Genomic DNA, 24,605 nt, shown 5'->3' with positions numbered 1-24,605 from the left:
CATAAGTGGTAAATTCTGGAAAATCATCATTCACTGGGAGTTTGGAAGCTAACTGAGTTACTAGCTGTAATGAAACTCGAATGTTTCATTTGTGTACCTTTGTGTGGGCCCCCTACCTACACAGATATTCTTGTGCAATACCTAGACTCACCAGAAGATTGGGCTCGCTCTCTTTCCTAGTACCACAGAACTGGAGGCAAAAGCAGGTATGGTATCTAGCCTCTTGACCTAAAAGTGTCACTTGACTGCTAGCTGCTACCCTTGCTGTGGGACAAAGTCTCCCAACTGTGTGTTGCAGTTCCTAAGGAAGTAATGGAAAAGTATTGTAGCAGGTCATGCACAGAAAAATATTATTCATAAAATGAGTTCATAGAATCATAGAATGGTTTGTGTGAGTTATCTGAGTTATAAAAAGAAAGTAAATGTTGCAGAGTAAGCATCATTTGGTTTGTCTTACCCCTAATCAAAATAATTAGGGCAGTCAGATTTGTGTAAAGACAGACTCATAAAAGGCACTGAAATGTCAAGAAGTTTGAGAAACACATACATGCAGCTTTGTCTTATATGTAGAATTTCCTTTTCTGCCTGGTTGGGTTACAGCTCTGTCACAGTTAGTCTCATTTTCTGCCTGGTTGTTTTTGTTTTTTGTGTCTTCTCTAGTCTGGGTGAACATGAGGATCTTTGATGTTTGGGAATTCCAGAAGCCTGACAGCCTGGTCAGAATGTCATTTCAGGTGCAATCGCTATGTATGTGTGAAGACAAGTTGTAATTCACACATGCAAATAGTTCTTAGCTTCATTGGAAGAACTGAATTTCTTACCGTGCTATGTATGGGTGCTTTGCACATCTACAGTAAATCCAGGATGGTTTAAATCTGTCAGGCTTATGGTGGATGTGTAGGCCATCTGTTGAGCACTTCTGACTTCTCTGTTCATGTTCTGCTATTTTTCAAAATACTGGACTGAAATTCTGTAAGCTTTTGTCATCTAAACAGAGAGAAGAGGTTTGTGCCTTGTTTATGCTTCAATTGTTTCTTGTCTGTCATTTTAGTTCTATGTCTTATAGTCCATAATTATGTAACTAGGAACAGTGTCTAAAATTGAAAGATTCCTGTTAGCTTTCATAAGCCGTAGCTCAGGCCCTTTGTTAGAGTCCATAGGATGTTTGAAGGCAGGGATAGTAATGTTGTAATACCCCTTTTTTGCATTTAGAAACCTGATACATCAATGTATTTCAAACCTTTCCAGAGATTAATAGAAAACTGCTGTTTTTCTGGAATTCTTGCCAGCACTGGAGTAGAGGACAGCTTTGGTACTTCTCTATGGAAACACTGTAAATCCCACCAACCACCAGCTCCACATGGAGTCAGAACCTCTCTCGTTCACAAAGCAAGGCCTCTAGCCCTTGCTGATGGATAAAAGCCTCTGATGAGAGATGCCAATACCTACTAAAACAAAGCAAAGATAAAGATACGAAAAAAATGAAAGCCAGTGCACTTTTAATGTTCTTATATTTTATTGTATCTCAGCATAATTTAGAAGATTATAATTATTTCAGTGTCATGTTCATTTTACAGATTCTGACTGGAAATTCCAGGCCCTGTGTCTGAAAATTAACTTCAAACCTTTTATTATATTTCTGCCAATGCTTTGACTTCAGTATTTTGGCATTTACGTTTGATGTTACCTTTACAGAGATCTGGAATGTGCCTCCTGTAGGACACTGGGCTTGTTGAAGTTTAGGGTGAGCAACAAATGGAGAGATGAAAGATCTTTTTAGGTAGCTACAGAGCAGGAGTTAGTGTTTTTTGTGGAGGATGTTCTTGTTGCTATACTTATGTGAAAACACACGTAGAAAATAGTTTTTTTTTCCCCTGTCAATTCTCAACCATGAACCGATACCTCATTTTTAAATCTTAATGTTTTGATTTGTTTGTAGTAAACACCTTAATTGTTTCTGTCACTTTCAGTATTTGTTCTTGCTCATTACTTCATTTCAATAATGGTGTTCCACTTTGAATTGCAGTGTAGTGTCTTGGCTAGTCTGCAGGTTCAGAGATTCATCTGAAAGCTGACTTGCAGAGAAACAGCTGTTGAAAGAATATCCCCTATCCCCCCCCCCCTCCCCAAGTTAGTAAATATTTCCCCTTTTGAGTAAGGTAATGCAAGTAATAGTCTATATGGTGAAGCTAATTGTTTGTTCAGTACGGTCTTCAGAATTCATAGAAATTTCTTCAGGTACTCCATTCTGTTGTTGTCTTCTCCAGTAGCCGTAATTTTTTGCTATTTTCATAATATGCATTTTAAAGGAGGCGCCCAAAAAGGCATACAGAAGAGGGTTCAGGCAGGCGTGAAACAAAGCTATGCTCTTGGTGACCTGGAGCGCAATGTCTATAGTTTTACTTGCATCACAGTCAGTAATCAATAAATAGATGATATCTATGGCTCGCCAGAACTTAACAATGTTGTAAGGCAGCTGAGTAATAATGAAAGTAGCCACTACTGCCAACAGAACCATGAAAGGTCGAGACTTTTTAGCGTTTGCAGATCTAAAGATTGCTCGAGCAGTAACTGAATAGCAGGTCAGCATTACTAGGAAAGGAAGCAGAAATTCCAGGATAATTTCCAGGATTTGAATGGTTGCTTTTAATAGAGTTTCCATGTTCGTTGGAAATACAGGAAAGCATTCATTCCTGTTATTGTGCTTCTTGACTTGGTTAAAGATCAGTTCAGGGATACTGAGCAATATGGCAGCCAGCCAGACACAGAAGCAGGTAATGCTGCAGCGTTTACCAGCTCTTCTGTGCCCTTGGGATCCAGAAGTCGCCCTGTATCTGTCCACACTGATGCAGGCCAAGAACAGCATGCTAGAGCTGAAATTCATGGTGTACAGAGAAGAAGTGAGCTTGCACATGGATATTCCAATTTCCCATCCTTGCACTGCATTTGCAGCCCAAAAAGGGAGTGTAAAGAGCAAGAGCAGATCGGCGATGGCGAGGTGCATGATGTACATGTCTGTCTTGGTCTTCAGTTTCTTGCAGTAGGCATAAATTGCTACCACTAAGGAATTTCCTGCGACTCCAACAGTGAAAGTCAATGCGTAGAACACAGGAAGGAATAATTTCCTGAACTTTCTCACATCGTCTTTTTCACAGAGAAGCTCGTACATGTTGTAATCTATGACAGAGTTGAGATCATCCTCCTCATCCTCAATCCAGTAATCAGTTGAGTTGTTCATATTCCAGCCCATGGCAAACCTAAAAGTCAGAAAAAAAGAAAGGGGGGAGGGATGGGAGGGAGTTAAGGGGTTGAGAAGACAGACAACGAAGAAATAATATTGGTTTCAAGCTTTAAAATTTTGTACATAAAGCACAACTATCCCATGGAGTCGATTGCTGAACGGTGGCAGAACACACTTTGTTTAGTCTTTGTCTCACACAATGAACCGACTTATGCCCAAGTGGAATTTCTTACAGAATCAAATTAATGTGGGCAAGCTGAATCTTAGGAAACTGCTCAGGATGTTATGCGCATAAAAGAATCTTATCACATACAAAACTGCCCACAAGTACCCAAACAGTTCAGAATCTCAGCTGTTTTTTTCAAGTACTACCTCATGATGGATTTATTCCATAAACACTAGGGCTGTATTCTCACTGCCTGTTTAAGGTTGAAGTTTAAGTGTTCTTATCTTCAGACTGTGTCTTAATGTCTTAAGCAAGCCATGTCCTGCAGTATTTTCTTCTGTTGTAACTGTTTTCATTGACTAATTTGCTGAAATTCTTTCTGTTCTAAACTACAGTGTTGCAGAGCCCCATTCTCTTGAAATAAATGGGATTAAGATTTCTTAACAGATGTAGGAAAAAGCTGCTGAAAATGAAAAACATGTGCCCCTTTCTCATCTTCTGCAATGTTTCCAAATTTGAGGCCAATGTTACAGAAAACAGATTTTTTTCTGATACTCTGCTCAGAGCTGCAGTTTTGCTTTTTCAAGCTTTGAAAAACTCCAAATACCATCTCTGTTTTTGAGACAGGTGTTCAACTGAATGTTTGCCAAAACTTTGTGACAAACTATCTTCTTTAAAATATTTTTCATGTATTCTGTCTACTAGGAAAAAGAAGTTACTAACTGATGTCTCGTTCGGGGATACAGACCAATTAAATAGAAATGAATAATTTCTTTTCTTACATGATATTTATATTGTTTTTTTTTAAGTGAATCTGCTGTATAAATTTTAAAAATTGTTTTGGTTAGAAATTATCTGTTTGGTATGGCTTTCACCATTAATGACTTTGTTGAATTTTTTGGTTAACATTTCAAAACAATGATTACTCATATTTTAAATCTTGTAGTCTTGCCATTTACTGTTGCCTAAATGAAATGTACAGAATGCAAAGTAACATAATTCTATTTATTAAGTTTATCAAGGGGTATCAATTCTGTGCCTAACAGTTTAGGTTAGCAGAATTTTTCAGCAAGGGTAATCTTCTGCAGCTTTATAATACTTCAAGGAGAGATTCAGACATCAGCAGCAATTGTTTCTTTTTTTAGTAGAAGGGGAACTGCTGCAGCCTCAGTTTGATCTCTTAGCCAAGATTAGAAAAAAATTAAAACTTAAATTGAAAAGTTCAGGCTGTGGTTTAAACATCTATTACAGAACCTATCTGGGAATGCTTAATCAAATTGCATCGCTAACAAATTTGCTTGAAAGCCAAATGATAAACATTTCAGTGCAAACTTTATGAAGTCTGGATATCACAAAGCAGTTTGGCTGTGACAGGGAACATGCTCTGCTGCCTTATGTGATTTTGGCTGACCCGAGTCCTTGACGGAAACAGTTATGTAGTATTCAATAGTTGATATTTCTCCCTTAAAAATAAAGTCATATTTTTGGCTAGAATGCCTATTCATATTATGACATTCCTATTAATGTTGTTTCTCAGGCACACGCATACATATGTATTACATAAAGTACAGCTGTCCCGTGGAGCCAGTTGCTGAACAGTGGAGGAAGAGACTTAGTCACAGCCCACAGAGCGAGCCACCTTATGCCCCACTGGAATTTCTTACAGAATCAAATTCATGTGGGTAGACTGAATCTTACAGCTGGAGACTGCTCAGGATGTTGTTATGCATAGAAAGGAGTCTTACTGCATATACAACTGCCCACACGTACCCAAAACAGTTCAGAACCTCAGCTGCTTTTTCAAGTACTGTTTTCTAGGAGATATATTAATAGGTATATTAATAGACAGCATTGTATGTTTTTTTTGCAGTATTTTTCCAGCCTTCCAGTTAGATACAAATTCAGCATTTCTGTGTGTTTAAACTTGACGTGGAACTGACTGTACAAATACATGTTGAATGAAGTTAATATTCCCAGTTTAAACATACAGACTTTTCTTTGATGAATTGAGCACTAACTGCTCTTCTACTGAACAAATCTAATTTTAAAATTGGAAACAAGCATGTGTCTTAGTTAAATGAAGTCTCTCCGTAAAGCCAACTTAAGTAAGAGTAAATCCTAGCTCTTCTACTTGTAAATAAGATAGATATATCATTGTTAGCATACAGAACTGTAAAAAATAAAACAAAACTAACCTTTTGTCTGCAGACTGGTAGCAGGTACTGCAACTGAGATGTGCTTCAGTGAAATGGTCCGAGTTGGTCTGACACATTACATTTTGTCTTCAAGCACCACACCCTCCTCTGGAAGTCAGTTGCACTTTCATTTTGACTCACCAGTAAAGAGAAAAAAATCCTGCTTTCCTTGAAACTTCGGTGCTGAGGTCTCACGTTTCCTACTTTCTTCCCTGTTCCAACTGGAATGCAAGTATTCTTTGAAACATCAAAACTCCTACTATTTCAGTATGTTACAGTTTGAGTTAGTCCTGAAAGTCCATTTTTCATATAATCAAAAGGGTTTAACAGATCACACATTTAAAATGTGAAAAGGAGGAAAAAGTGGGAGAGATCTTTCTAGGACAGCTGCCAGTAGGAAGTCGCTGCATCGTTTCATCAGGGCAGTACTGTGCTTTTGATGGCTGCCTATATAAGGATTTAAGAAAACCTTTTATCCCACATTTTAGTAACTTTTTAGGGGATAAAATGAAGAGATGTATGCTTTTTGTGAAATGGAGTGGAATGTTTGCTCATTTGGTATTTGATATTGAACAAAACTGGGAAGATGATAGCAAACAGATGTGAAAGCAAGTGGCAAGCTGTCAGCCAGAGTATAAGCAGGTACTCCTGCACCCTGTGGGAGAGTTCTCAGGGACTTGGATGTTACCAGTCAGGCTCATAATCACGTTAGTGTTTGATAATATTTCTTCAGAAACTGTAGAGGAAAAATAAGAGGCTGTTCTTTCCATGAGGCAATGTTTTTTCCACTTGCAAGTGTGCTGCCTGGATTATAAAGAGGCAGTGCTTTTCCAGGAAATGAAAGATGCAACAGTTCTGTGTTTTACATGCAGATGTTAATATTTCAGCACTGAGGTATGGACTTGTGCTAAGGATTCCTGAAATGACTGAATCTTGCTTAAATTGCCACAATCCCTAGAGCTCAAATTGGTCTCTTGTGCAAGTATTATCTTGTGCAGAGGGTCGGGAGCCTTTCCTGGTCTTTCAGAGCTTTTATTCTAGTTGGATTTCCCTGTATCCTGTAGCAATTGTATGAGTTTCAGTAAATGCAATATCGATGCCAAATGACAGAGAGAGGTTTTGGGCAGACCAGAAGTTAGGTTTCACTTTTTGGCACACTGGCTAAATTGACACACCTGCTAAGGCTGGCTTAGCCATCTGTCTGTGTTTCAGCTATTTTGGAATATATGAAAGGAAAGGTTTTCAAAGTGGACAGCTCAGAATGTAACAGGCAGATGTTTTCCACGTTCTTCTAGGTTCATTTGTGTTCACAAGAAGAAGAAAAATAGATCGGAAGAGGAATGACAGACCGAAGAAAGAATGCTGCAGTGTTTGTGCTTAGTTCTGTACAGCCTTCATCTTGAGCTGTCATAGCATTTTTCTGGTGTTTGCAGTGATAGATAAGGATATTTGGGTTGCTTCCAGCATATCTGCTGCTTGCAAGTCACGTCATTGCTTAAGAGGACTGAGCTCTATATCCATAAACTAAGGGAGCCTTTCAGTTCTCCTGGATGGCTCTTGTCTCAATATTGTCCCCAGCATGATAGAATAATCAGGGCAGAACTTAGAAAGCTCCCTGGGGGAGCTTTTTATTTGTCTGTGCATTACCTGCGGAAAAGGCATTTGTATTGTCAGTGGCTAAGAGGTCCTGGGGGCAGGCTGTAGGAAGGCAACTCATGTAAGTATTGTGCTGTTACTACAGTGCCTCAGTTCCTCAGAGCTTTGCAGGGTACAGGGAGAACAGAAGCCTCCAGTACAGAAATAATGCCATCACATCATACTGCATTTTAGTATGGCCCTATGTGCTCAAAACCAGCAAAAATGTATGAGTGCAAAGTGACAGTGGATCATTCGACTAAGAAGCACTTGGGGCTGTGTAAAAATTGGATGGAAGAGAGGGAAAAAAACATTCCTAAATTCAGCAGCTGCTTTCACTGGCACCATCAGAGAAAGTGAGCTCTAGCTGGGCATCATGAGCGGCCACGTTCAGTGCAGAACTGAGCAGCCTTTGCTGATCTGCTGCAGAATCCCAGCATCATCTCTGTCTTCCTGGCTGTAGCCAGTTTCCTTGCGGCCCCATCATAGCCTTCACCATATGTGAGATAGATATCCAGCAGTGTTATGTGGAGAAGACTGTACAACTACTTTGTGCCAGTAAGATAGAAAATACTGCAGCCTCTTGAGATCTCCTAGTCTCCGTTAGATCTCCGCTGACAGCAGCCAATACCACACTGCCATCTACCCTACTCAATCCAGTCTGTTCTTGGAGGAGAGTCCAGAACATCTGTCTGTCAGTGCCTAGGAAGTTGCCAAGATGGTAAATGTCACCACAGACCTCAGATCTTTAACTGGGAGAGGTAACCCACCTGGCTGACCAGTGCAGCAGGCAACCTGACAAGAGTTATAGGTATTCTGAAAATTCAAGTAGTAGATTATCTTACCTTCGTCTTCCTAGCCAAAAATTTAAAGATGGGACATTGAAAAACAGGTAACTAAGTTGCAAAATGAAAAACAGATAATGAAATTGCAAAAATTAAGTGCTGTTGGCTTATGAAACCAGTAAAATTTGTACTGTCTGTGTCTGTGCTACATTTAGTACTCTCCACCAAAAAGAACCCATATATAAGTTGATTTTGTGAAGGTCAGCATCTTGAGCCCTCCGATAGCAAAGGTTAGGTTTCTAATACGGTTGTGATCAATCCTCTAAGCACATATTTAAATGTCTTTGTCTTTGCATGTGTGAACGCAATGAAGGGTTTAAAAATACAATATATAAGTTAAACTTACAATGACTCCAAATGTAGCAGCATTGTGGTTTATAGATTTTGGATAGGTTGTGCAGACATATATATGAAAATGCTGATTATAAAGCCTATCAATGTAGAACTGTATTTAAAACTGACCTTCTAAAATCTCTATAATTTCTGTTTGTTGAATTGTGAGTTTCTTGCAAAACTTCAACTAACTCCAGCCAAAATGACAGGCTTCTCTGGCTCTTCCATCCCCCTGCAGTTTCTTTGAATTCCAGAAGTAAGATGTGAATGCCATTTATAAACTAGGGATTTATTCCATCCAGGCAGCCTGCATTTTCTTTCAAAGCACTGGAGTCTTTCAGAGACCTGCATTGGACTAGAACTTCTTTCTGGCATTTATGGTCAAAGTTGGATTGAAATGTGTTTGGGATTTTCAGAACTTTAGGCTGAAGGAGTAGAAAGGCCAGGAATTTGTCCTTCTTTGATGTGTTCAGAGGAGAAGTACATACAAAACTGAGGTATGCATTTGCCTTCCAAGAACTTATTTGTGCTGATGATTTAGAACTCCTAACCAGATGTCTGGTTCTCAGTGAACTCCTCACAAAGTTCAACATGAAAGCTGCTTCTGATTTTTTCAGAGTGGTGAAATTCTGCCTTTTTTTTTGAAGCAGGGATGTTTCTCGAGTGCCGTTTACAAAACCGTTTATGTACTGATTCCAGAAAGTCAAAATAACCTTTCTTGTAAACCTCACTTCAAGATAAATGTGATTTAGAAGATACCACATGTGCAATTCTGTGGAAGAGGAGAAGAGTCAGTTACCCCTTCAGAGTGTAACACTTCTCAGGGGAATATACTGCAAAGCGTATGTTGTGTTACTTGGGGGCTGATCACCTGCCCGTTGTAGTTGCCCAAATGAGTCGGCTGTTTGAGTTCTACCTTTTCTCTACCAAGCTGATTTATCCCTTCCCACCCCAGCCTTTCACTCAGCTATTTTAGCTCTCTAGGCTAGCACAGCCTGTAGGCCACAGATAGCCCTGCTTCGAAAACAAAGGACAAACAGCATGCTGCAGGAGAGGAAGGTGAACAACCCTCAAAACAGGCAGTGTTATCAGAAGGAAATAAATCTCTCTTCTCACTTCCTGGCCATCACAGCAGCTGGCCTTACAAGGAAGCAGCTCTTCTTGCAGCCAGGTGGTTGTATTGTGTAGGCCAGAGGCTCACAGACCTTGTGGTAACAGCTGCCTGGGCAGTTAAAAAGGTAAAAAATACTTGTTTCTGACACCAAAGCAAACGAAGTTGGTGTGGATCAGATCTCCAGTTACAGCTCTGTGAAGCTTGTCATCGCCGTTGAGATAGCAATAACATATCTGCTGATTGTTACGCGTCCAGTATAGTCCTGCCCTCTTTGCCCTTTGTTGTGTGTGTGAGACATTGAAAGGAATGAGAGAATGCTTGGGTACTGAGGAACTTTTAAAGAAAAAATAGTGGGGATTAGGTTTCTTAGAAAAATTATGCCATTTTAATCAATGGTAGAATCTTTTAGGACCTGTACATTAAAATGTTAGCTTTATGCTACGAAGACGTGTATCAAATAATGTTGTCAATGGCTTGGAATGCTACCAGATTATTTTCAGTTAACAATTTGCACTGAGGTTATTTCTTTGAAGCACAAACTATAATCATTTGCTTAAGGGGGAGAAAAATCTTAATTCCAGAGAAGTTCCTGAAGTTGCTGAAATAATAGCAAAGTCATCAATGATAACCCTTCAGAGGTCTTATTCACACAACTTGCTGGTTATAATGTGGTCAGCATCTCATTCCCATATAGATCCTCCAGTCTGTATAGCTTTAAGAAGTTTTACTTTGGAAATGGCAGCATCTCACCTTCAGGTGTGCTTTTGTGTTACATGTATTTGCTAAGCTGCAATGGAGACAAAAATAATTAGATTCCTTTTCAAGTTCCTTCTTGTTCTTTTTCATAGGAATAGGTGGCAGAGCTGGGTCCTGGAGGGTTTGGATGTTTGGCTTTTGGTTGTTCTCCCCATAAATCAATTCAATTTACATATTGAGTAATAATATGGATTTTGTTCATGTCTGGTTACTCAGAGTATAAACACAGAAGTAGATTGCATACTTCTGTTCCTGTAACACAAAAGGAAGGCAGATTTATCCATATGAAGTTTCATTTGAGTCTATATTGAGCTTTTTATACTGACAACTATTTTTGTGTTTGTGACTTTTTTAAGGTGCTGGGAACCCGAATTGCAAAGTTGCAATTGTAATGGGCAAAACCAAAACCTCCTCAGCATCCAGGTAAGGATTTCTAGTAGATTCAGAGAGTTACCTAGAATTTGTTTCCTGGAGTATTCACTGCTTGCAAAAACTTTAAGTGGGATAGCATTAATTGCCTCGATTGGTTGGATGTGGGTGTGAATTACAGGGGACTTCTAAAAAGACGCACACAGAGGTTTAGCAAACAATGTTGATGACCAAGCTCCTGCTCTGCTCTCAGCTGCTGCTAACTGAAAGCTCCCGATCTTTTCACTGTCACCAACTTGCATCCACGTGCTTCCCCCTCCATTACAGTAGCTCTAGTGTTTGTGCAGCTGTGTGATGAATTGGATCAGGAAATTCTCTGGAGTTCACTAACTTTATCTTGGCCGCAATACTTTTAGTTTGAATTAGTTGTTCCTAGAACAGGAGAGTGGGGCAGCTTCCTCTGCTGCCGGTGCGTGTGCAGCTCTGTGGATGATCACTAGATGCACGAAGGCAGCCTGTGTATATGGGTGAGACGGGTGGGCAGCCAAGATAGGCCTCATGTTGCCTGCCAACACATGGCCACCGGCTTGGTAAATGGCCTCTTTTGTGCCATGACTGCTCTTAGGGTAGTGCCCTGTTCTGCTGTCACCATCACTGTGGGATGAGGGCCCTGTGGCACACATCCTGACTCTCTGCTAGCATCAGCCCAGAGGAGAAGAGGAGAGTCAGTTCTTGTCAAGTGTAAAGAAAAATTTATGACTTGAATGCACCTGACACTTTATGGGATGTCATATCCTTACATCAGTAGCATGCTCCTTTTTTTTTCCTATTTAATTTGAAATTTCTACTACCTCGGGCTTACAATTTCTAAGTCTAGCTTACGAAAACAGTTAACAAGAAGAATTGCTTGCTTAAACAATAATAAAACTTTTCAAAGCTTGCCTGAACAGACGAGTACAAGTGGCATATCAGAGACCTGAAGTTGTCTACTAAGTTCTTCAAAAGAATTATCTGCAGGTATAAAATTAAGTTTGAAACACGGGGTGTTTATATGAACTTATGTGCATAGAGAGCATTGCACATCTTTAATCAGACCTACTGATTCCATTCCTACATAGGAATCTAATTTTTCTTTTTGCTTAAAATAAGGATAAGGCATATCATGTTCAACTGCTATTACCAAACTGAACCTTCCTCTTGCAAAAATCTTATGCAAGTCGTGAGTAAAATGCTTTGTGACTGGTTCCACTGAAATCACGCAGCTTGTGACACACAAAATTAGAACCATTTTTATCTCCAAGTTGGATTTTAGCCCAAATTCCACTGATTATCAGAGGTTTTTGGATTTGATAGGCTTCCATTGAAAAGTAAACAGTAACTGTCTTCTAGCATGCAGGATGCTTTGTCTAGTGGCTGTGCACGCTGTGGCATCTGTTGAGCTCTTGGAAGCTGAACAAGAGTTCATGGAAGGAATTGTGATTCTGCAGTTTCTAAAACAGGAGACTTGAGTTCAGGTACCTCGGAAGTCACCTCCAGTCCTGTGTGACTACTAATTGTCCTTAAATTTCCTGGAGGAATTTAAACATGAGGATCAGTTTCCTGAACTATAGGCAAGCCAAAATTATGACAATGATAAACGTGTTTTGAGAACAAAAAAGAACAGCCAAGAGGAGGAAATGGACTGTGTGATACAGGAACAGATGGTAGAATTTGCACAGGTGACAGACGCAATAGCTTTTCATTCAGCGTGCGTTAGAGGCCAGTAGTAAAATTCAAGGAGGTTTGCAGTATGCATGCCATACTACGTGCAGGCAGGATGGCTGTAATCGGTATAGGTAAATCTCAACATATTCTTTATGCAAGTGCTAAAGTGAGGATAGAACATAAAAGTAAGGGGAGGGGGAAACTCGAAGTTAATCTTCCGTCTTGATCAGGTACAAGCAGCACAGCATGATCCTTGTTCCCATGGACACGCCAGGAGTGAAGCTGATAAGACCCCTCTCGGTGTTTGGCTACCTGGGTAAGTGATAGTATTTGTCAGCTGTATGTCTGTTGTTAGCAATCGCAGCAGCTGCAGTAATACTCGTGAATATTGTATATGACATAGACCGGTAAAATGCATACAGACAGTCAAATTGAAGGCCTGTTTGTTTTTTTTTTTTAAATGCATATTGCATCCTCCTTCATTTTACCCTGCTGTTGTGTTCTCTCTGTACCTGCAGATGAGATCCATGGAGGCCATTTTGAGATACATTTTAATGATGTGCAAGTACCTGCCTCCAATATAATACTGGGTGAGTTTCAATATTAATTCCTTCTTAACGCATACAGCAACAAACCAAATTTTACAAAACGGTGGTTTATTTTATGACTCATCTTAAGTTAATGTAAACCGCTAGTGGGGGATTCCTTAGATAAGGTGTGTCCAGCAAGACTGGCTGGCTGAGCCAGGTTCTCAAACACATGTAAGAGGGAGCCACGTGTTCTTTAGCAGCCTGCCTGCTGCTTGAATATAGCTTGTTTAGAACAAAAAGATGATTGAAGGAAGTAGGGTAGCTGAAGCTGTTGTGCAAAAATCAGTTCCCTGAAGTGGAGCAAAGTAGAAACTGTCAGTGGCATTCTTTCCCCCAAGCCAGTTTTCACAGACTGTACTGCCTTTTTTAAAAAGAGCGGTCTGTTGTAGTCTGTGGCCAACCAAACCTGGGTACCTGCAGATTTAGCAGAACTGAAAGAAAAATGAAAGAATGAGCCAACCAGCTCTGTGAACTTCTACAGGGACAACTTTACTCTAGTTCTCTTAGATGGAAAACATCAGGATTTAAATAGCTTTTGTTTTGTTTTTTTGTTATTTTTATTACTCTGAAAGAACTTTCTCTCTGTAGTAGCCCTTGGACTTGGAAAGCTCAAAGTTTTCCCCCAGATTCTTATACCAGACCTCACAGGTTTATTTTTCAGTGTGAGATTAACAACATTTAAATTAAATCAGGTAATAAACCAAACCTTCTCAGAAACCATCTTGGGGTGTTCTTTGTGCTGTAAGTTGTATTAACAGTAGGTTAATATGGATCTAGTTAGAGTAAACAAGCACAACAGTCCTACAGAATAAACTTCCAAGAAGTTTGCTTTTAGCTGTAATGCTATGTGGCCCCTTCTGCTCTGAGCCACGGATTGTTTCAAGCAGAAATCAAGGAATCTGCACGTACCTGTTTTTCTTTCCCACCAGGTGAAGGTAGGGGGTTTGAGATAGCACAAGGTCGGCTCGGGCCAGGCCGAATTCATCACTGCATGAGGTCCATCGGTGCAGCTGAAACCGCTTTACAGATCATGTGCCAGCGTGCAGCAGAGAGAGAGACTTTTGGGAAGAAACTGTACCACCACGTAAGCGTGTTCTCTCTCTTAGTTCACACAGTCCAGACGTCACCTTTTGTTTTGCTCATGCAGTGGGCAGTGTAATAGATGTGCCTTGCCATTAAATTACTCATATTTATATCTTACATATAGATATATCTTATATATATCTTATATATATCATATATATATTATTATTATGTATCTTATAAATTACTCTAATGCTTCAGAGGTCCAAGGAAAAAAAATCACATTGGGAGGCTCCCATATTTCACAGTAATTATAGGATTTTTTTTTTTTTCCTTATACTCCTTTGCAGGAGTATTTTCAATACAAATTTTGCTACTGTGGTTTTCACCTGCTTTTACTGATGTTTGGACAGGTATTTGATTAATGGTATGCATGAAAGTACAGACCAGTACAAGGCCAAACTGGGATTTTGGTCTTTTCTAGCTCTGGACTTGAAATACGGTTTTGTGAGAGCGAGCTTGCTCTCTTCTATCAATAGGCAGAATAAGTTGACAGTCTCCTTTTAATAGGAATCTATAGGAATTTATGGGAATTTAGTAGGTGGCCTATCACATTTCAAGTGTTCCTCAGTCTTACCCAACAGATAGGATGACTTTACTGGAAAAAAACACATAAAAGCAATGGAAAGAGGAAGCTGAGTTAGCGTCTGGCAAAGGTTATAGAGAAGTTTGTATAGAGCCAGAGGGAATAAGCTTACAGATCCACTTTACAGTCATGTCATTGCCAAACTTCCCTTCACTGCTACAACATAGAATTAATAATAGTTGGATGAGGAGCACTCTGCATTTGTCAACAGCTCATCAAAGGAAAACTGATGAAGCCACAGGCAAGACAGGGCAGGAGGCAGCTGAAGAACCAGAGAAGGTTCTCCGCAGTTCTGGGATAGCTAAGAGAGAGGGGAAGCCGTTGGCTGCCTGGGATAGCAGGCTGGCTGTCACTGCCATGCTGCCCCTGTGGAAGTCAAAGTGCTGGGAGCTGCCAGCAGGAGGGAGGGAGCACCTGAATGCCTCTGCAGGGGTCAGACCACCTTCAGTGGTAGAAGCTAAGCTGAGCCCCCAGACCTTGCACTGAAGCAAGTGCCGCACATTTTCTGATGCCTCCTGGGTCTGCCAAGGCAGCACATTTCGCACTACAGTCAGGAGCATGCCTGAGACTGGCTCAGGCTCCAACTGGCTGTTTATTGACCAGCATCACATGAACGTTTTTCTGATGTGCACAGAAAAAACAGCTGAGAAGGAAAGGGCTGCCAGGATCATATTTTGCAAGCAAATATCCCATATTTCAAACTTCATTTGGATCAAGGGAGCTACTAATTTATCACTGTGAAGACAGATGCAGCAGGCACCACCCTGCAGCTGTTTGCCTGGGTGTGTTAACACACCATTACCGGTAGCTTAAGAAAAACAACTGGTTCCTCTCTCTTCTTTCACCACCTCACCCTGTCAACCACCCCAAGTTTTTGTATAGTGTGGCATGGCACCGCACGTGGAAAGAGGGTTGTGAGGTGCAGTATCAGGTAAAGAAAAGCAGGGAGTAAAAAAGCAGGCCTTGAAAGGGCTTCAAGAAATGGCCATGGGTCTGCTCACAGAAATGAGTGAACCAGGCTTTCCCCCCCGGCCCCTTTGCTCTTTCCTGCCAGGAAAAGCACTGCTACGGCTTTTTGTGTGTCAAATGTTTTCTTTCTTTCTTTTTTTTCCTTATAGTAAATTAGATGCCTTTAACTAGCTTTAATTTGCACAAGGATCTCTCTCTAAATGACTGAACATATGCTGAGGAATATAGACATCTTCCTTAGGGCAGGTTTACCCTGGCAAGGTAGAAAGCATTAACTGACTTTTTTTTTCTTTGTCTCTTCAGGAAGTTGTTGCCCACTGGATTGCTGAATGCCGCCTTAGCATAGAACAGGCTAGACTGCTTACGCTAAAAACAGCCAGCAAGATTGATACGTTGGGCAACAGAAGAGCTAGGAAAGAGGTAAACTTGGTGGCAGCTGGAACCTGTGCCTTTTCACAAGATAACTGGTTGAAATTTAAGCTAAAAATATTGCTAAAAGTTGGCCTAATCGTAGAGTACAACTTCATGTTGCAATAGGAATTCTTATATTGAGATTGAAAAGAGATCTCAGTTTAAAAAGTTTATTTTTTAAATACTTCATCAGATTGAAGAAGTAGGGCCCAGTCATCTCAACCCAATGGCATAGTTGTGTTTTTTTTCTCCTGGAGAGGATTCAACTTACTAAGGGAATGGGAAGAGCAGAGCTCTCCATCCCTCCTCCAAAGGGATGCACTATGAGAAACCAGCCCTCAGTAGAACTGTTAGGTAAAACATTCTCTTATGAAACTGATGTTAATGTGTTTTTAACTACAGGTAGCCATGACCAAAGTGGTTGTACCTCGGGCTGTGCTTAAAGTGATTGACTGTGCAATCCAAGTGTGTGGGGGAGGTGGAGTTTCCCAGGATTTTCCTTTGGCTTCAATGTGAGTAAGGGATACTTATCTTAAACAGAACGCTTAGTTACTAGAGATAAGGTAATTTTATCATGCCAGTACATGCTTTTTTTTTTTTTTTACCTCAGGTAGCCTGAAATCATAGTAAACACACCCTCTTGCACAACTTGCTCTTACAATTCAATCCCCATGCAATAGCATTGCTTTATCCTTAGCAAAAAAGAGAAAAGCACAACCAAAAAACAACAACCACCAAAACACAGAAGCTGCCAGTGGACCTAAAGTGGTTCTTAAAAGCAGCACAGAGGATCTGTTTCCGAAGCTCAGTCTAATCCCTTATGTTGTTGGGGTAAAGTAAGCCTTCAGGATTTCCAGCCCATGCTGGAATCTCAACCCTGCCAGGAAGATTTTGCTGCAGCACTTCCTGTGTTATGAAAAACACCTCCTGTCTTTTGAAAAATCTTATTAAAAGGATGACTAGCAAAAATAGTTGAGAACTCCCGCTGTCAGACTAGTTTGCTACTGCAAAAGGGCTGTAACCTAATTCAGATCTTCCCACACAGGTTTGCTTATATTCGGACCTTACGCCTGGCAGACGGGCCTGATGAAGTTCATCTCTCAACAATTGCAAGGTGGGAGCTACTTGATCAGTCGAAGAAGCTAACTGCAAAAATTTGATGTCAGCATAAAGCCCTCTCATGTGGATGGAGGACTTAGGGAAGATTACATTACTCAGTGCAATAATGTTTAAGCTAAAATTGGATCAATATAAAACCTTGATTCTAGTTTGAATCAATATGTATTCTCAACCTTTACTTGTAATTATTACATTTATTAATCGGGGCTTGCTCTAAGAGTTTGTAGAATACCCTGTGTGAAGTAAGGGCACATGTAAACAGAGTTTGTCTGGGTTCTTTATAACACTGATTAAAATCTATTTTCTAACAGGCTTAAAGTGCTTTATCTGCTTTGAGCCAAAGCCCTTTAACTTTTTATTGTAAAGTCAAAGCAGTTTTCATTTGGCAATTTCATTCGATTTATGGCAAGTTGACAAACTTAATTACTGATTAAATGGCAAACCATTAAACAAACAAACGCTGTTCTTCCCCTTTCCAAAGCTCGGCTTTAGTCCAGTCCCCTTTCTTCCCCCTTACCTGCTCTAAACTCTCCTCATTTTCACCAAATGTTACTGTCCTCCCCTCTCCTCCCTTCAGGTGGGGCTAGGGGCAGCACAGGAGCTTGGACTTAAGGTGTAGCAAATCATCTGCTGTTCCTTACTTTTTTCCCCTCAAAGTCATCTCCCATTTCTCCTTATCAGCACCCTTTTTTGTCTTTCCTTGCAACTTTCCTTTTGTGCAGCCTCACAAGCCTCCTCCTGGCTGCAGCTGCTCCTGCCCTTTCTTAAAGATGTCTGAGATTCAGAGGCATCTTCTCCTCTGAAGAGCTGAAATTTTGGCTGGAACCAAGACTGGTTTGCACAGGGCAGTTCATGGCTTCCTCCTCAGCTACCAAAACAGGCTCTGCCATTCGTGCCCATCTGTGAAGTTCCCAAAGGCCATAGTTCCTCAGTGCTGCATCTGTAACAATCCCGACGTTCGTTATTTACCACAGAACTCACTAGTACAACAGAACCAAGCAGATTACAGAAAACAGCACTGTCATTAGTTCTATTTCCTATTAAAGTAGGACAGTGCAGGTAGAATATTTCAGCTTTTACAGGGTGATCAACAATTAACTTAACGATACAAGCGATTACCTTTTTGCATAACCAACCCTAGCCCGATGTCAGAGCTCAGAAAGAAATAGCTGTAGGGCTTAAGGTCAGAACTTGCTCCAGTTTCATCCTGAAGACTGAGAAGAACTAGATGAGCATTCACCTGAAAGGCATTCCAGCAAGAGCTGCTGAAGTCAGGGTGGTACAATTACAAAGTACCTGTAACAGGAAGCTTTCTGCAAATAAGTTTCTTCATATCAGTTCATTATACCTACAAAATAATAGCTTTCAAGCAAGCAATAATGCTTTTCTGTATTCCCACCGGTCTTTGTTTCTTCTTGCTTCTTGCCAAGACTGTTTCCTAGGAAGCTAAGAATGTCAACAAGTCAGTTGCTGAAGTCAATTTCAAATACAAGACAACCTACGCTGTACCACTGTTTGTCATTTAGTAGTTCTGCTCTGGAGTGTCAGAGCCTGCACAACATATTTCTCCAAGCAACGAGTCCTAGGAACCCCATTTAGCCACACTCAAATTAAGGTCTTTGACCACCCTCATTTCCCATACCCTCAAAGAACTGCTACATAAGAACACCAGCTTTATCTCATTAACAAGGCTCTTAATTCCCTTTATTTTAAAATTTTATGTACATATGAATGATCTGTATAATGTACACTCAATATAGAAAGTTTTTATATACTGGATAATGTATAGAACATTTCACAATTACACTAATTTCTTACATAACATGTCAACCTTAAGTTTTTTGCTGAAGCTTTTTCAATTTGGTAAAGCCAGTTATACATACAAGTGTCTAATGCTGTTTGATCTCAGGAAGATAACGTTAATGATTAAGGACATCAGTGAACTGGTGTGGGGAGATACCCTTTGGAAGTCAAGTTCAATGAGGAGTGATCATGTCAGACTAGGAAAAGAAGGGATGTCCTTTTAGTGGGGGTTGGTGAGGTCAAAGTGATTTTAGCCCAATTCCTCTAGACTGTAGCTCAACTCCAGTCATGCTAAGTCATAAGATATAAAAACTAGGAAAGTTTGATTCACAGTCTTGTAAACAAATATAAAGGAACAAAATGTGCTTACGTACAGCAAGAAAAAAATTCTTGCGTACCCATTTCAACTGATCCACAGAGTGCTTTCTTATGTTACAGTGTGATAGTTAGAATCACCAACTTTTTCCTAAAAAACAGTCATAGAAAAAGGAATAACACTGTCATTAAACACTTGGAAAGGCAGTAAGTTCACTTCAATGTGTTGGAGGAAAACGCAGTTCCTCATCACTGGCCAGTCTGCCTTTGTGCCTCTTTCACATGAATTTCTAGTCCTTAGCTGACATCTCCCACTTCGTTGTCTACTGGGGGTGGTATGTTGGGCATTACAGATGACGTTGTCCCTGCAGTAAGGTAGCCAGCAACTCCGGGGCCTTTTGGAAAGAAAACAGAATACTGGCCATTAGTTTAGCTTCTAAAAAGTTATTTAGCAGCCTCATTTTAGGCTCATTGATCTTTGTAGGTTTCTTCCAACTGAACTATTCTAATTTCCTCTGCTAACTCAAATACATCATCCAAGTCAACCCAACAACTTATACAAGCATTTAAGTTTCCATTTATATTCTACAATTCATGGGAATCTAGGAGCAGAAGCAATTAAGGCAGCTTAGTTCCTTTAGTCACTAAGTGGGTTAGCTTGTGTGGACCAGACTTCACAGTATTTTTCCTCTGATGTGCCAAGCAAGTCATAAAAAAATCCACCCATTACCCAGCTCATCTTCCACCACAGAAGTGGCAGTAAAGAGGAAGCAGACTTTCTGCACCAAGGAGAGGACACCTGCTGCAGGTGAAATGCCTTCAGGCATCTGATCCGCTACCAGGCTCTACATTTATGCTTTTACCACTAAAAAGGGTTTCCCTGCCACGTATTTAAAATGGAAGCTCACTGTGCTGCTTCATGAATAGGCAGAAGCCTCAAGCTTGTCTGCGGGCTTTGTGCCCTCCCTTAACAACGCAGCTTTGCACTGCAGACATGGATCCTCTCCTCAAAGCTTAGAGGTAACTTCTAGTCATAAAGAAACTTGAACCAAATGGAATAAGGACTCGATGCTGCAGCATGAGGTGTTTCAACAACAATCCTTATTAAATCAGCGATCGTAGAAAACTGCCAACCCTCGACATGTTCCTGCATCAATAAAGTTACTGACTTGGTATCTTACCTTCAGCCTACACTGCTGATCTTTGACATGGTAAGTTCTGCTGGGTTCTTTACTCTCCCACTGTCATCTCCGCCAATTTCTCCTGTATTTATTACCCCCTTTATTCCCCACTCTCCCTTCTCCCACTACAGCCTGGAGGCAGAACATCAGAGCATGTTTTTTCTCATCTCAGTGCAAACAGTCCTAATGCTGTGACTGCAAGCAAGAGAACAAAGCAAGCAGTGCCTTTGGTACAACAATCCCTGGCTTTGGAAGGAATTCTGACAGCACAGTACAAAAATTCCACTACTGCTCTTGTCCCTCAAACTTTTCATCATGAATTATTCCTAACATACTTCAGAAGTTCAGTTCATCCGTAGAGCCCAGCCAGTATCAGCTGTTGCAGATTTTAGTTTTCTGCTGAGTGCAGAAAGAAGGCAAGTTTGTCAGCATTTTGCAGTCTGGGAACACACATTTGTTACAATTCTGTGACATGCATCTGTTATTGGGAATGTAGCAAATGCTGCGAGCATTTTGCAAGATGGTATCTACCTGCTTTAGAGAGCTACACAGAAGTTAGCAAGCTGCCTGGCAGAGCAGATCTAAAGCCCACTTCTCAGGTGAAGGGGACTGCTGCCAGTTAGAAGGGAAGGAGAAGAGACACCTGAGGGAAGAGAAATAAGCAAGGGAAGTTTCAAGGGAAGTGCAAATAGCAAAGCAATTTGAAGCAAAAGGTAAGGCAGAATACAAGATAAGGCAGGTTAAAAAAACCTCGCAGTTCAGTTTCCATCTATACCTTGCATTTGTAACAACATCTTCATTCCGTATTTGCAAGCACTTAAACATCAAGCAATTTAAATGCAGCACAGTCCCTAAGGCAGTTAGATAGCTACATTGTCCCCAGTCTCAAGCTTGTCAGTTTCTGGCATATAGTTTCAGCTCTTTGCCAGTAATCAGACAGGGTTTACATCACATTTCTAATCCATAGTATCTACAAAATACCAAAGAAGTCAGCACCAACTGCATCAGAGTTCAAGTATTCTTTGTCAAAGTGGCATTAAATTGCTATAGTGCAATAAACAGGGAACTCCTGTTCAGAGCTGAAGCGCTGCATTTTTCCTATGTGGAAAGACACAGGAGGTGTTGCCACAAGTATCTATGCACCAAACAATAAGCATCTGCTTCTAGAATTTAAAGTTCTAGACTTAAAAAGTTCTAGACTTCAAAAGCTCTTTCTTCATTTTCTCAGAATACATGCCAGTATCATGCAAGAAACTTTTCTGTCTACATAGCCATCTGATTTATACACTTCTATTACAGTTACATGCAAAAGCTCAATTAAGGTTCCTATATTAAACTAAATGAGAAAGTTCCACGCGGCATATGGAAGTGCTCACACTGACTCGTCACAGAAAACTAAAACCATATTTGGGAAGCTAAACTAAGAGACTGAGTAATTTCTTGCACTTGCTTAGCTGCTGACTAGTAAGGATCCATAAGTTTGAATCAGGTTTTGCGTTAGACAAAATTTGCTACAGTGCAGTTATACAGAACAGTTTCAGATACAGCAAGTAATCTGTGATCAAGTACAGCACAAACAGCAAGAGCGCTCTTCCACCCTGCAAGCAGGACTGTGGTGGCACCCTTGGGGCACAATTTCAGTCCTGGCACCAGCAGGGGGCTCACCCAGAATGCACCACAGGTGTGTTCCAGTGTAAACTGCAAGCTGCACATACAGGTACAAGGCCGTTCTCACCAGAGAATGGCTCTACCAGTGCACTGAGTCTTACTGGAATATGGCTTCACACTCAGGGCTACTAGCACTCAAACTGTTCCAGTACCATGACTACGTGCCTTGCGCTAAAGCAGCATAATTCACATGGCAAATTAATGTAGTTCAGCTACTTAAAGTACCACTGCCTTTTAGACAAAGCCTACATTCAATTTTTGAAGGAGTTTTACCTCCCCCATCCCCAACTTCAGGAAACAATTTGCTCTAGGACTCAAGTAGACTGATCCTAAGAAAGTGAGAAGTTACTCTTGTTCATTAGATCTCAATAAATCTCTACCACTACAGTGCACTTGCAAGACTTGTCAGCATTCAGACTCCATTGCTCTGATATTTTAAAAGTAAATACAGCAAAGACTATCCACAAAAATACATTCTCTACTGAGAAAAAAATAACTTGATAAAAAATACTTTTACAAATTTAACATTTTTACAGCATTTGCTGTTCAGGCCACATGACGGCACTAGATCGTAAGGATAACCACTATCCCCGGAGTCAAGTCCGACAACTGAGTAACAGTTTGCTATGATTCAGGACAAAAAGGAAAGGGTTGCTAACCTGTGAGGTATCCTGCTGTTTGCGTCTCAGAAATGAACAAGTCATGTTTCTGATCTTTGAAGGCACTCCATACAGAAGAACGAGACAGAATTTCATTTACCTACAGTATTTGAAGAGATTAACATTAAGACTTGCAATATTCTAGAGGAATAAACTTCTTTTCTAGAACCAAATCTTTCTGAAGGGATTACCAAATAGTACAGCATATACATCCATAGTGTTGCTGCAGTTGTCTACAGCAATATTCATCACGACAAACAAAAAAGCAATTTACATTTCTAACAGGAGTTCTGAAGAGTTATCAGTAAAAACCTAGCTGAAGGAAGCTTACAGAACGTTTCTGGCACTTGGAATTGGTCTTTTTGCCTAGTATATTTCACCATACATCAAACCAGTGACTCCTCCACAAGAAACAGATTGAGAAGTTCCAACACATCACGATTTCATAGTTGCACAATATTAACACTTTATGCTTGACAGACATAAGATTAAACAAGGGATGTTCAAAGTTGGATATTCCATATGTACAAAGCTAAATTCAGCACTTCTCAGTGCTTACCTGTTCTCCATACTGTAGGCTGCGAGACATGGATTTCAGAGTTTTAACAATCTGAGCTTTTGTTGCAGATGGGCTTTCCAGGTTCTCAAGACCAATACCTTCAAGCAACTTTAGAAGATAAGGGACCAGATCCGCCTTCAAAGCCTACAACCATACACAAAAGAGTTGTCTTAACATGGACTAGTAAGTTCCACGTGTTCCAGAGGTCTTACATTCTTGGATTGCTACCACTAGCACGAACCAAAAGTAACAACAGCTTGTATGAAGTACGTTTAGCTAGTCAATTTTTCCTCAGTAACCCAAATACACACAAGCAAAAGCAAAAGGTTACTATCCAGCAGTTCAGCTCTGTGTAGGCACAAGTTCAGTTGAATTAGCTGCCATTCCAATGTTCTCAGCAGCCACAAGCCAACACTACCCTATGCACAGTTCAAGCTTCAATGACGGGCAACATCCCTGACCAGATCTGCATTTGGGATTTCTAACTTCTCCAACATGAAAAGCACATTTTTAAAGCCTCCTAGACGCTTAAGTGGAATGGTACCTCTATCCCTATGAAAAGATTAGATAGCCAAACATCACATTTCTATAGACTGAGAACATACTACTTACTTGAGCTACTAAGTCATTTTGTTCCTTCTGAAACATTCGGTTAAGTGCTTCACAGGCTACACCAATTACATCTGGTCTCTTTTTCATTCCGTTCATGAGAGGGCTAATGGTCTCAAGCGATGCCATTGCTCGAACACAAAGCTGTGAAGAAACAGAAATAACCAGAGCACACACTATTTTATGCTAAGCTTGATTATGGCAGATCTAGTCAGCTAACCATAAATTCCCATAAGAAACAATATTTCTCAGTTCCTTTAACCTATCAATTCTCCATTCATCAGCTAGAGTCCCTGTTCACTTGGTACATGGTATTTACAGTCGTCAGAATAATGCCCTTCTACAAGCACTACTAGAGAACACAAATACTCCAACTACACTTTTCTGGAACACTTAAATGATTCTGTACCTCATTGTCAGACAATATGTGCATGACACGAATGGCACTTTTCGGAATGGCATTGTTCTTGTGGTTCATGGCTTGGAGTATCTTGTGAAGATGCCCAAGTGGAGGGACTTGATCAGCTAGCTGAGGCTGAGCACTGAACAGGCACACAGTTGCTGTGGTAATGGTTTCTAAGGTTTCCCCCTGTAGGAAAAAAAACAAACCAGAAAATATAACTCGGTAAAGCCTAACATATCCCCAAAATCGTATCATTTCTCTTGCTCTGCATTAGATTTTGTTCCTAATGTTT

At 40.4% G+C, this 24,605-nt stretch overlaps 3 protein-coding genes and 1 long non-coding RNA gene across 6 annotated transcripts in view; 2 read left to right on the top strand and 2 right to left on the bottom strand.

The window, feature by feature from the left end:
- Nucleotides 1–15: 15 nt before the first annotated feature.
- Nucleotides 16–1,024, top strand: LOC121065569. Its single transcript, XR_005817150.1, has 2 exons — nucleotides 16–206; nucleotides 661–1,024. It is a non-coding gene; the product is annotated as an uncharacterized LOC121065569 (long non-coding RNA).
- A 479-nt stretch (nucleotides 1,025–1,503) lies between these two features.
- ACKR4 (atypical chemokine receptor 4) lies at nucleotides 1,504–6,535 on the bottom strand. Of its 2 annotated transcripts, XM_040548452.1 has the most exons (3): nucleotides 5,603–6,535; nucleotides 2,148–3,257; nucleotides 1,504–2,108 (listed from the first exon to the last, which is right to left on the bottom strand). In XM_040548452.1, exons 1-2 carry the CDS (start codon nucleotides 5,677–5,679, stop codon nucleotides 2,177–2,179), a joined length of 1,158 nt encoding a protein of 385 aa, XP_040404386.1. In that variant the 5' UTR covers nucleotides 5,680–6,535; the 3' UTR covers nucleotides 1,504–2,108; nucleotides 2,148–2,176. The 2 variants fall into 2 exon arrangements, with proteins under 2 accessions (XP_040404386.1, XP_040404385.1); XM_040548451.1 differs by having other exon boundaries at nucleotides 1,504–3,257; nucleotides 5,603–6,530.
- A 4,109-nt stretch (nucleotides 6,536–10,644) lies between these two features.
- On the top strand, nucleotides 10,645–17,427 carry ACAD11 (acyl-CoA dehydrogenase family member 11). The gene is made up of 7 exons (XM_040548477.1): nucleotides 10,645–10,708; nucleotides 12,589–12,674; nucleotides 12,877–12,948; nucleotides 13,878–14,032; nucleotides 15,890–16,006; nucleotides 16,400–16,509; nucleotides 17,043–17,427. The coding sequence occupies exons 1-7, from the start codon at nucleotides 10,677–10,679 to the stop codon at nucleotides 17,155–17,157; spliced, it is 687 nt and encodes a 228-aa protein (XP_040404411.1). The 5' UTR covers nucleotides 10,645–10,676; the 3' UTR covers nucleotides 17,158–17,427.
- A 1,375-nt stretch (nucleotides 17,428–18,802) lies between these two features.
- The window catches only part of DNAJC13 (DnaJ heat shock protein family (Hsp40) member C13), a 54,706-nt gene continuing 48,903 nt past the window's right edge, over nucleotides 18,803–24,605 (bottom strand). For both annotated transcript variants that reach the window (XM_040548416.1, XM_040548417.1), the window contains 5 exons: nucleotides 24,320–24,499; nucleotides 23,914–24,054; nucleotides 23,302–23,445; nucleotides 22,743–22,842; nucleotides 18,803–19,629 (listed from right to left, as the gene is read on the bottom strand). In XM_040548416.1, the coding sequence (XP_040404350.1) occupies nucleotides 19,532–19,629; nucleotides 22,743–22,842; nucleotides 23,302–23,445; nucleotides 23,914–24,054; nucleotides 24,320–24,499 (663 nt within the window). In that variant the 3' untranslated portion in view covers nucleotides 18,803–19,531. The remainder of the gene's footprint in view (nucleotides 19,630–22,742; nucleotides 22,843–23,301; nucleotides 23,446–23,913; nucleotides 24,055–24,319; nucleotides 24,500–24,605) is intronic.

The sequence above is a fragment of the Cygnus olor genome, chromosome 2, assembly GCF_009769625.2.
Source record: "Cygnus olor isolate bCygOlo1 chromosome 2, bCygOlo1.pri.v2, whole genome shotgun sequence".
Classification (NCBI taxonomy): Eukaryota; Metazoa; Chordata; class Aves; order Anseriformes; family Anatidae; genus Cygnus; species Cygnus olor.
This window is presented reverse-complemented; position numbering and strand designations above follow the sequence as displayed.